This window comes from Mastigoproctus giganteus, chromosome 11 (genome assembly GCF_048544385.1).
Source record: "Mastigoproctus giganteus isolate SK-2022 chromosome 11, ASM4854438v1, whole genome shotgun sequence".
In the NCBI taxonomy this organism is placed as follows: Eukaryota; Metazoa; Arthropoda; class Arachnida; order Uropygi; family Thelyphonidae; genus Mastigoproctus; species Mastigoproctus giganteus.
In genome coordinates, this window is record NC_143585.1 from 1,894,276 (window position 1) to 1,907,078 (window position 12,803).

At 37.0% G+C, this 12,803-nt stretch overlaps 1 protein-coding gene across 1 annotated transcript in view; it reads left to right on the forward strand.

Annotated features, from left to right (window-relative positions):
- Window positions 1-12,803, forward strand: part of LOC150077643 (putative serine incorporator) — a 190,232-nt gene that overhangs the window by 35,940 nt on the left and 141,489 nt on the right. The window contains exon 4 of the mRNA XM_090384811.1: window positions 10,809-10,891. Coding sequence (XP_090240937.1) covers window positions 10,809-10,891 — 83 coding nt within the window. The remainder of the gene's footprint in view (window positions 1-10,808; window positions 10,892-12,803) is intronic.

The following is a 12,803-nucleotide window of genomic DNA, read 5'->3' on the forward strand; positions in this document are numbered from 1 at the left end:
TGGGAAATTGTTTTTGATGCCTTTTCTTTGACACAATTATCGCTTGCTAGATGATGTCCCTGCCTGAGCCATGATTTGACATATGGAATTGCATCAAATTCTTTCAGCGATTTTCCCATTAAATTGATGGTCATTAGGTGACGTTGTTTCCATAGTAAGAGAATTTCATTTATTCTCAATGATATTATTCATGGTACTAAAGCCTCTTTCAGCTTCTGCAGCATTAACAGTGATAACTTTTAAGATTCTTTTAGCCTTTAAAATACTGTCAGGCTCAGGCACATTATTATACATGATGTCTCTGCTATCAACGAAATCTCAAAAGTCATTTACTGGAATATTGTATTTAATTAGTTGACTTAATTGTTTTAATTTATTTTCACCTTCAATCCATAGAGCTTCACAAACATTACCTGGCTAAGTTTCAGGGTTTAATAGGTTGAAATCTGGGAGTCTGGGGGCGAGGTTAGCCTGTGCGGACGAAGCTCCTTGAAGCTCTTGGAACAGAGAAGTTTTTCCTGATTTATTTTCTGATTTATTAGCTTAAATTGTCATATTAACTTATTTTCTAGAGTAGCTTTATATTCCTAGTTACGATACTTAGTTTAAAGTTTAACTTAGACAGAGATTTGTAGATTATAGACCTAGTCAGGATCCTTAGTTTATTCTAAATTGAGATAGCGAGATTTGGAAGCTAATCAATACTTACGAGTCCGTAGAAGTACCGTTCGAGAATTCCCGCCATTTTTACACGATAGCATAAGCTTAGTGTAGTATAGTGCATAATATAATATTGTCAATTAATCAGTAAATCTATTAATCTTGATAAACTTTATTGTCAATTAAATTGTATTTTTAACTCTATATATATATAACGACTTAATCGTAACAAATAATTAATACATAACTATAGTGGTACACGTGATACGGAAGTTGTATAAAGGGAACTCGTAGAAAACATTAGATACCGAAAAAAAAAAATATAACATAACTGTTTTGGGATATAACTTAAGGATTTAATTTTTGTTTTGAAATTTTATTGAATTAAATCGGAATCATGACTCAGACCAGAGCAGCAAAGCAAAAGGCTCAAGCTAATGGGAGTGCTGTGGTTCAGGGGAGAACTGAGGGGGGGCAGTTGCCCTCTGAATCACAGTCTTTTAAAATGCACTGTTTGCTTGATGTTTGCAGAGCAGTCGGGTACGGGACATGATACTGCCAAGGGGGATGTCTTTGTGTGTGCACGATGTAAGGAGTGCAAGGAAATCAGGCGACAACTCAGCGTTGTTATGGGCCTTTATGAGAGCTTGAAGGACAGGGTGGATGCCCTCGAAGGAAATAAATTGAGGGGCCCATCAAGCTCTCAGCTGCCCACATCAATGCCAGAGCTTGCACTTTGTCATCAGGCAACACAGAGGCAGCCCCCTAGGCAGAATGCGCTGGTCCCACAGGAACTAGTAGTTGTTGGTGACTCTATTGTCAGGGAAATGGGGAACATGCTTTGTAAAAAGGATAGGTGGAATAGGACCAGGGTATGTCTGCCAGGGGCAAAGGTTGATGACGTTGTAGAGCGGATATCATCTTTTAAGGGCACAAAAGGTGATATAGTTGTACACGTTGGCACTAATAATATTAAGAGTAGGAGACCGGTGGAATTACTTAGCAAGTACAGGTCACTGTTGAAAAAAAAGCTGTGAATTAGGGTTGAATTTGAAAGTGTCTGCAATTCTGCCCAGACATGATAGGAGGGAGTTTTTGATGAGAGCCTTGTCGATCATTTCGGCCCTGGAAGGATTGTGCAAGGCTCAAGGGATAGAATTTTTTTCAGCCTGCACTGTACTTGTTAACAGGAGAGATTGCTTCTACAGGGATGGGATACACTTAAATAGAAAGGGTGCAAGAATTTTTGCTGATGCTGTCGAGGCAGTGTTAGGTGGGTCGGAAAACTGCTAGTTGGGGGGGATAAAGGACTAATAGATTAACAGTAACCACTGGCAGAGGTGGAAGTGATTCTTGCACTGCTTCTATTGAAATGAGCAGAAGCCTGAAAAACAAGATGCAGGATATTTCAGAGACTGCTGGGAGTCATTGCGGTACAAGTAAACACATGGGTTGTGTTAGGGTAGCTAAGAATAGAAACAGGTGCATGTATACCTGCATGTACACCAATGCTAGGAGTTTGGTAAATAAATTTGATGAATTTGAGGTATTGCTCAAAACATCAAAGGCAGATATTGTTGGGATAACAGAGACGTGGTGTCACACAGATATAAGTAATGCGGAACTGGAATTTGGGGAATACAATGTGTATAGAAAGGATAGACAGGACAGGAGGGGAGGAGGGGTTATGCTATTAATTAAGAAACACATAAAGTCAAAGGAAGTGAAGCCAGTCGACATCGATGGACAGGGCAGTGTCGAGTCAGTTTCGTGTGACATAAGCATAGGGAAATCAAAATTGAGAGTAGGAGTGTGCTATAGGCCTAATGACTCTGATGAGTATAATAATATATTGTACAGGGAAATAGAGTGGGCCAGTAAATCAGAGAGTCTTATAATGGGGGATTTTAATTTCCCAGATATTGACTGGAATTTGTGGGTTGGTCACTCGCACACTAGCAAGGCTTTTGTGGATTTATTGGATGATTGTTTTCTACATCAGCATGTTCGTGAGGCAACAAGAGGGAGCAATACTCTTGATCTGATTATCAGTAGTGATTCTTCATGCATTAAGAATCTGCAGATAAATGAACCACTAGGTGGCAGTGATCACAGTGTGTTGAAGTGGGATTTACTCAAGGAGGTAACTACCATCAGAGGTAAAGCGAAGGGTTTTTGTTTTCGTAAAGGCTACTATGATGGTCTGAGACAGTGTTTAAATTCTATACAGGGGACCAACTGATGATGTTACCAACAGCAAACTCAAAATGGGAAGCATTCAAGGAACTAATCTTGGAGGCTACCAGGCTTTACATACCAACTAAGAAATATTGTTCAAGGTTTAGGCCTAAATGGTTGTCAGATGAACTAATGAGACATGTGGCAGAGAAGAAAAATGCATGGGATACATACAAATTAGTGGGTGACATGGAAGCCTATGATAGATATAAGTTTGTCTGTAACCAAGTCACAAAGGAGATTAGGCAGGCAAAGGCAGACTACGAAAAATCCTTGGCAAAGGATGCAAAGAAAAACAGAAAGGAGTTCTTTACATACTTGAACTCGAGAAGGAAAGGGATGAATCAGATTGGTCCACTGGATATTGATGGTTCAACAGTTGAGGATCCTGCTCAGGTGGCTAACAATCTAAACGAGTATTTTGCATCTACATTCACACATGAGGAGTTATTCAGGAAGGAGAATGATGTAGGTAAAGTAAACATTGGCAGTAAGCTGGATGATTTTGTAATAACAGAGGAAAGTGGAGGAGAGATTGTTGAGGATAAACATAAAAAAGGCACCTGGGGTGGATGGGATCTATCCAGTTATATTAAAGGAGGCAGCAAAGGAAGTATGCAAACCCCTAGCCATAATTATGAGAGCTTCTTTGGACTCAGGGGAGGTACCCATAGACTGGAGATGTGCAAATGTAACCCTAATTCACAAAGGAGGATCAAAGGCTGACACAAGTAATTATAGACCTGTTAGTTTAACTTCTGTTCCAGGTAAATTAATGGAGGCACTGGTTAAAGAAGCACTGCAGGATCATCTAGACAAGAATTCAGTTATAGCTCAGACGCAGCATGGTTTTGTTAAGGGCAGGTCTTGCCTGACCAATTTGATTGGATACTATGATGTAGTCACAAAAGAACTGGATGCAGGGAATAACTTTGATATTATATATTTGGATCTTAGAAAGGCTTTTGATACTGTTGCACATGGAAGACTGCTGCACAAATTGGAGCAGTGTGGCATTGGAGGCAAATTGCTGCTATGGATAAGGGGATGGTTGAGTGGCAGAAGACAGAGAGTGGTAATCAATGGACACTGCTCAACGTGGACTAATGTTATTAGTGGAGTTCCTCAAGGTTCAGTGTTGGGTCCATTGTTGTTTTCGGTGTTTATGAATGATATTGATGATGGGATATCAAGTTTAATGTCTAAGTTTGCAGATGATACAAAGGTTGGCAGGGTCGTTAAGGACACTACTGACGCTATGCTGCTGCAACAGGATCTGGAAAGGTTGAACAGATGGGCTGAGAGGTGGCAAATGAAGTTTAACATTGACAAATGTAAAGTACTACATATGGGTCACAGTAACCCCAGAGCAATGTATCAACTCTGCGGTACTACACTGACAGTGGTGGAGAATGAAAAGGACCTGGGGGTAATTGTGCAGGCAGGTATGAAGTTCTCTGAGCAGTGCAGACGAGCTGCAAGAGTAGCTCATGGTGTCTTGTCAATGATATACAGGAATTTTTCTAGCAGGGATAAGGAGGTGATTATTCCCTTGTATAAGGCAATGGTTAGGCCACATCTTGAGTACTGTATACAGGTCTGGAGGCCTCATTTCAAGAAGGATGTATAGCTGCTGGAACGGGTACAGAGAAGGGCAACAAGATTAGTAAATGGAACAAAGGGTTGCTCTTACGAAGAAAGGCTTAAGTTTTGCAAATTACAGAGTCTGGAGACTAGGCACCGGCGAGGTGATCTGATAGAGGTGTATAAGGCTTTGAATGGTTTGAGCATGCTCAATGCCAATGGGATTCTTCATCTTTCTCAGAATAATCACCTCAGAGGGCATAAATTCAAATTGAGGAAGGACGGATGTCGGATAGATGTGCGGAAATTTGCCTTTGGCCAGCGGGTGGTTGGTTGGTGGAACCGACTTCCATCACTTGTTGTTGAAGTTGATAGCCTAAACAAATTTAAAGCTCAACTGGACAGGTATTTCGAACGAACGGAGGGGTGAAATGGGAGAGGGTTTTTTTTTTTTTTTTTTTGGCTGGTGCTGAATAAGCTTGCTTTCTTGCATCATATGCCTCTACTAATGCTAATGCTAATTATACTTCTTATTTTTCATATCTTCTGCTTCTTTTTCATGTGGTCCTTTATTTGATTTCATATATTCAATTCATTTTATTGTTTGATGAATTAATCTATCAGCTTTGAATAATGAAATATTTCTTTCTTGTAAAGCTAAAAATAGTTGTAGAATAGATGTGTGGAAATTTGCCTTTAGCCTGCTAGTAGTTGATTGGTGGAACAGGCTTCCATCTTTTATTGTGGAAGCTAATAGCCTTAATAAAATTAAGGCTGAGCTGGACAGGCATTTGGAACGAATGGAGGGTTGAAATGGGAGGGATTTTATTTTATTTTTTTGGCTGATGCTGCACAAGCTCGCTTTCTTCATCGTATTCCTCTACTAATGCTAATGCTAATAAGGCAATAGTTAGGCCACACTTTGAGTACTGCATAAGGTCTGGAGGCTGCATTTTAGGGAAGATGTAGAGTTGCTGGAACGAGCAATTTCATTGCTCGTTCCAGCAGCTCTACAGCAGCTCGTTCCAGTTTCATTACTCAGAGAAGAGTAATGAAATTGGTGAGGGGGACAAAGGGTTTCTCTTACCGAGAAAGGCTTAAGTTCGGCAAATTGCTGCTTTTGGAGACTAGGCACCTGCAACGTGATCTGATTGAAGTGCATAAGTTCTTGAATGGTTTGGGCAAGCTCAATGCTAATGGAATTCTTCCTTGCTTAGATTATGTATCTGAGTGTGCATAAAGTCAAACTGAGGAAAGACAATTGTAGAATAGATGTGCAGAAATTTGCCTTTAGCCAGTAACTTGTCCTAATCGCACATGCCCTAACATTTACTGTAATGGTGAAAAAAGGTCAGGTTACCTCGACTTGAATCTCATGGGAGCTTGAACCTCTCCCGAAATGGAGGTGGTTGATTGCTGGAACAAACTTCCATTTGCCGCAGAAGTCTTATATATTCAAGGAAGAACTGGAAAAACCTTTGCAGCGAGTCAATGAATGAAATGGGAAATTTTTTTGCTGATGCTGCATAAGCATGTCTTCTTGCATCACATGCCTCTATTAATGCTAATCAATGCAAGTGTATGCGAAACTTATTTCTAATTTTAATTCCCAAATATATTTTGTTGTGTTCATTGATCATTACAAAATATATTGAAATAACTGTTTACAATTATTTATTGTTATTTTTTTTGGCCTTGGGGATGCTAATAAGACTGCACAAAGGTGCCTCATAGGCACGTGGTAGCCTTGGCTAGGCTGTTGGGCGAAGGTCAAGAAAGCCTGCACGAGAACGACAAGAAACGTCGGATAACTTACATGGAAAATTAGTTTGCCGATACGGCACTCTAGCGCTGCTCACTCGGTAAACAGACGGTAGGTGTTATTGGTCTGGAGCAAAGTCGAGAACGATATACTGATTGAGGCATGGCAAACGACATGCTGATTGGTGCGCAAACACAACACACGATAACATCGGTTTAGTATCACTGTAGCAGCACTAATGGTAACTTGTCCTAATCGCACATGCCCTAACATTTACTGTAATAGTGAAAAAAGGTCAGGTTACCTCGACTTGAATCTCATGGGAGCTTGAACCTCTCCCAAAATGGAGGGGGTAACCTAACCTTTTTTCTTTAGAATCATGAGTGGACTAGCACATAAATTGTTTATTAATAAAATATTAATTTTTTATTACTATACTTTTATTTTTAAAGACACTCATGCGGATACACACGTATCATTATCTCGATCAGCACGTTAATAGCTATTCAGTATATATATATATATATACAAAGAATCTTTCTTTCTTTTTCTATTATTTCTCAACGTAACATTTAAGTTTAAGTCACAAAGTACAAGGAAACATTTTCTTTTATTTCCTAACCTACCATTTAAGCTCAGGTTATGAAATACAACGAAAAACAAAGAAACCTTTTCCTTTTTTCGTAACCAAACCTAAATCAATAATACAGTAAAAGCACTCATCAACTCCAAAAATATGCTTTTAATAATGAGAAAAAAAACACAATGAAGAACATAAAAATGAACAAAACGAAACTTTCTCAGAAAAAAAATTCATGAGTACAAATCATACAGTTAGACCTGAATAGCTATTCGCAATTTGAGTAACAATATTGTGAAAAGTATCTTTATAATTTTTCCCATAAATATTATGCCACATATATTCATTAATGTGACCCATCAACATATGTTTACAGCTGCCATTTACTCCTTTAGTTACACTTTTTGGTTTCTTCCACTGGGCTTCGATATTATTCGTATGTGCTCCTGTATGTGGATCTACAAAATGTTCCTTGTGTTTCACCGTTAAATGTTTGTACTTCTTTTTTTCTAAGGCCGTAATATGGCTATATGTACGCCATTCATCTGTTATGATGGTAGTATTTTTCTTCACTACTTTTCTAATAATGCGCAAAAGAGTTTTTGCTTTCTGATTTTTTATCAATTTCATGAAGACAAATTTAGATTCTCTTTTGAACACACCAAACACCCATTTCTTCTTAGCAGTTAAATTTCGTCCTCTGTGATGTTTTGGTTGTACCAATACAGTTTTGTCTACTTCTACAATTTTCCCCGATCCACCCAACTTAATGGATTTTTTTATTAACTGTAATTTGCAAATATCTCTTAGTTTCTTGCTAATGCTAACTTAATTGCTGTCACTTTTGAAATTTCCAGATGGAATGCTGTCTTAGTTACTGGCATGCATGTTAACTAAAAGTATATAATGTACATTATCTTTTTCAATGAAACTTTTGTATTTTCCATAAAACTATGTTTCAATAAAGAAACTCGTGAAGAATATTTTTTGCAACACCACAACTTTTCACATGACTCTGTTCGTGATTCAATTAGTTGAAAATAATCATTGCACTTAAAATAGTACAATTTCGGTCTTATCAATTTAGTTTTCATCAAAAAATCAAGCAATGTTTTATTTTCCTTACAAATTTCTTCCATCTTTAAAAGATTCATTGCTACTATTACCTGTTCACCATTCATTACAAAAATATTATGCACCGTTCTTTACTGGTAAATACACATAATGCCAACCAATGACTACGCAGTAGCTTGTCGTCTGTCATGCCCACCACCAATCATTTCATCGTTCGCCACGCCTACCTGTCAATCAATATATCCTCAATTTCTGCTCCAGACCGAGCAGCGCTAGAGTGCCGTATCGGGAAGCTAATTTTCCATGTAAGTTATCCAATATTTCTCGTCGTTCTCGTGCAGGCTTTCTTTACCCAAGCCGACTGTTGTTATTACTAGTTTACACACAAGCTGTGTGTTTTATTAGTTTGTAAAGGACACACACACATTACACATTAAGCAGTGAGTTTCACTGAGATTCAGCTGCTAGGACAAGGCCTCCTCACACAAACATCAAAGGTCAAGGCAGTGCAGAGAAGGGCAGCAAGATTGATGAGGGGAATGAAAGGATAGTCTTAAGAAGAAAGGCTTAAGTTCTGCAAATTAGTGTCTGGAGACTAGGCACCACCTGTGAGGTGATCTGATCAAGATGTATAAGGCCTTGAATGGGTTGAGCAGGAAGGATCCCATCAATTCTGATGGGATTCTTCCTGTTGCTCAGATTACAAACCTGAGGGGGGCATAAATTCAAATTGAGGAAAGACAGTTATAGAATAGATGTGTGATATTTGCCTTTAGCCAGCAGGTAGTTGATTACTGGAACAAACTTCCATCTGTTGTTGTGGAAGTCGATAGCTTAAATAAACTCAAGGAGGAACTGGACAAGAGTTTAGAGGGAATGGATGTGTGAAATGTGTTTTTTTTTTTTTTTTTTTTGGCTGATACTATATAAGCTTGCTTTCTTGCATCACATGTCTTGATTACTACTACTACTACTACACAAAATAGACTAGTGTATTTCTTTCATCATGGGACTCTGGAGAGAATCCTTGGAGAAGTGCCAATATATATATATTACCAATATATAAAGGCAGTTCTAAGAGTAATGTTAGTATCTCACTCACCAGTAACTCTCTCACCAGTCTGACTTCAGTGGTAGGAAAAATCTCGGAAGCAGAATGGCATTTTGAAGGACACACAACATGGTTTTGTTAAGGAAAAATCATGTTTAACTAACTTAGTCAGCTATTTTGACAGTTATGCATGAGATGAATGTAGGGAACAATTTTGACATAGTTTATTTGGATTTTAGCATGGCATGAGAGGTTACCATGTAAGCTGAAACATGTTGGGATTACTGACAAGATTCTAAAATCAATCACAGGGTGGCTGCAGGGCAGAAGGCAGAGGTTTATGATTAATGAATATTCTTCAGATTGGTGTAATGACAGAAGTGGGATTCCCCAAGGATCTGTTCTTGGATCATCACTGTTTCTGATTTTCATAAATGTCATTGCATTGACGAAGGGATGGAGGATGTGTTGTCAAAATTTACAGTTGATGTAAAAGTTGGGAGAGTCATTAATGATCAATGCCAAGCAGTTTTCCTTCAGGATGGCTTCAACAGGTTTCACGAATGGTCAGAAAAGTGGGCTGTGTTTTAATGTAGCAAAATGCAAACACTTGGGAAAAAAAGCAACCCCAAAATAACCTATACATTTGGTGTGGTTGGATTAACTGTAGAGGAAGAAAGGGATCTGGGAGTTAAGATATGGACAGAAAGAAATTCTCTGAGCAGTGTAAACAGGTGGCCAGGAAATCCCATGGCATCTTGTGATGATTTATTAAACAATAACCTGTAGAAGGTCATAATTCACTATATAAGGCAATTGTATGACTGCACTTGAAATACTGTCTTCAAGTATGGAGATCTCATCTTAAAAAAAAAAAAAAAATCTGAAAGGGCTCATAGACAAGCAGCTTACATGGGCAAAAGGGCCACTGTATGAGAAAAGTCTTCAGTTATGTGGGTTACGGAGTTTGGCAACCAGGCACCTTAAAGAGGACTGATTGAGGTTTATAAAACTGAGAGAAGTTAGTAAAATGGAATGAAGTGAAATTTTCACAGTTATAATTACAGAACTAGAGGACATAAATTCAAATTAAAGGGGAAGAGATTTAGACTAGACTGTAAAAAGTTTTGTTTTAGCCAGCGAGTTTTGATTACTGAAAGCATTGCCTCTGCAGGTAGTTGAGGACAACAATTTGAAGAAATCCAGAGTTCAACTGGATAGTTACCTAAGTAAGGAAGGAAGTACCTAATGTGTCTATTTTCTTATCTACTCTCTTTTTTTTTTTCTTTTTTTTTTTTTTTTTTTTTCGGCTAGTGCGGCAAAAGCCTGTGGCTTCCTTGCACTATATAGCTAATACTATTACAAATAATGTAATGGTATTAATGCCTGTTATATTTAAAATTCATTACTTTGTTTGTTCAATGAATGCATTTGTCATCATATCATTGGAGTACAGTACATGAAAAATTACCATTTGCCCAATGACATATAAGTTAACAACTCATTTTCATTTTAACAGCTCATTTCCTAAAACTGCCATGAAGTAAGGTATAACTGTAGTTTATTACATATCATAATAACATCCATGATTTTCCTGCTGCATTGTATAATTTTCATTAACTGCTTCTTAGCAGTTAATTGATTTTGATGAAGTATTCTAGAACAGCAGTTCAAGCATGTTCTGCTTAATCTTTATTATAAATTTTTGAGGTTCTGAATTCTAAAAGTTAGTAGATATTTATTTAATCCTTGTATTATTGAAACAATTTGAAGTAATTTATTGAAATAATGAAATAATGAAGTATTGAAATAATTTATATGAAAATTGTCAATAAGCGTATTATTTATTTCTTTTTTAGCTTTTGGGGAATAAAATACCTTATTTTAATTGGTGGTATAGTTGGAGCATTCTTTATACCTGAAGCTAATTTATTTGGTAAAGGTAGGCAAAAATATCTTTGTGTATACTGTCATATATATTTTTACTTATCCTCAGAGAAAATATAATAAATATATATATAATTCAAATTAAATCCAAATGAATCGAATATTAGATGGAAAAAATAAATGCAAAATTAAATGAAAATAAAAAATAAAGATAGCAGAGCAGACATCTATATATTATTTTATTTATTTATTATTATTATTATTTTATTTATTTATTATTATTATTATTTTATTTATTTATTATTATTATTTTATTTATTTATTATTTATTTATTTATTATTTATTTATTTATTATTATTTATTATTATTATTTTTTTTTTCATTATAGTTTCTTGAGAAGTATAAAAATGCACCAGATAAGCCACATTTTTGGAATGGGTGCAGAGAAGAGTAACCAAATTAGTCAAGATGACAATAGTATACTCTTACCTTTTTATGCAGAAAGACTTTTGGTTCAGCAAATTGCAGCTCTTAGAAACTAGGCACTTGCAAGGAGACCTAATTGAAGTTTTAAGGCTTTAAATGGATTGAGTAAACTTAATGATGATGGTATTCTTACTTTTCTTAGACCACACATGACAGTATACAGTCAGTCCTCGTATAACACGTGTTTACACTACACGAATTCGATCATACACGATTTATAAATAGGGGAACGATATCCTACATAACACAAACCGAATTCGCTTATGCACGATTCGCCTTTGTGTTTACAAGAAATGGCAGTCGAACGCAGAATCACCCTAACCGAACGCAACACGATAGGAATGAAGAGAAGATTCTGAAAATGTATTTATGTTTTTTATATCAGTGAAGAGGAAACACATTTCACCATAATAACGTAAAATTCCAGCTATCGGTATTATCGCAAATGCAATTAGATCGAGTTTACTACCAGTTTATAACAGATTCCACTGGCAGAAACGCAACCGGAAATTGTTTTTATTGTTTTATGGTAGTAACCCTTAGAAATGTGCTTTAGTAAAATGTGAGGTGTTAATAGTGTATCTCAGCCTTTACGGTGTTGTTTATTCAATTGCTACACACGCGCAGCTTTGTTTATGTGTATCAAGCGTGCCTCCTCGTTTTGTAATTGTGCTTTGTTCCCTAAAAATGAGAAAAATACTTAAAAAGTGTGAAAAGGAAGCGTCCTGGTGAAGATACTGCAGATTCGGAGAGAAAAAGAAAAGCAATATCGATAAACAGAGGTGGACTGGGTCAAAAATTCTTACCCAGGAAAATTTATAGTGGCCTCATACTATGGTTTATGGCCAAAATCACACCAGCCTCCAGCCCACCGGGGTTTCCCCGGAAAGGTTTATGGCCAGGCCACCTCTGTCGATAGAGAAAAAATATGAAATTGTGAAGCGCTTTGAGTGAAATGAAAGACCATGGTATGTTGCACGTGCTACAGACCTAAATGAGGCAACGCCGAGAATTAGAAAGAATGCAGAGAAAATAAAAACAACTTTCATAGCAGGAACAACTCAAAGTGTAATTAAAATCCATTAGATTAAGACACAAAGAATTGGAAGAGATGGAATGCCTGTCATCTGTTTGGATAGAAAATCAAACAAAAAACAAGTTTGCTTACGATAGAAGTAAAAGCATTAGCAATATTTTATTACGTAATAGTCGTAATAAAATGCATAAGTATTTTATTACGATTATTTATTGTGTTTGGTAATGTTTTGGTTACAAATGTGTGTTCAATCTTGGGTGGTCGGCACCTAACCCCATTTCCCATAGGGCCTGTTGTTTATATTGCACGATTTTGCATTGCATGAGAGTTTCTAGGAACGCAACTATCGTGCTATACGAGGACTGACTGTACAAGGGAAAAAGGATGGATGCAGGATTGATCTGTGCAAATTTGCTTTCAGCCAAAATAATTGATTGTTGGAAC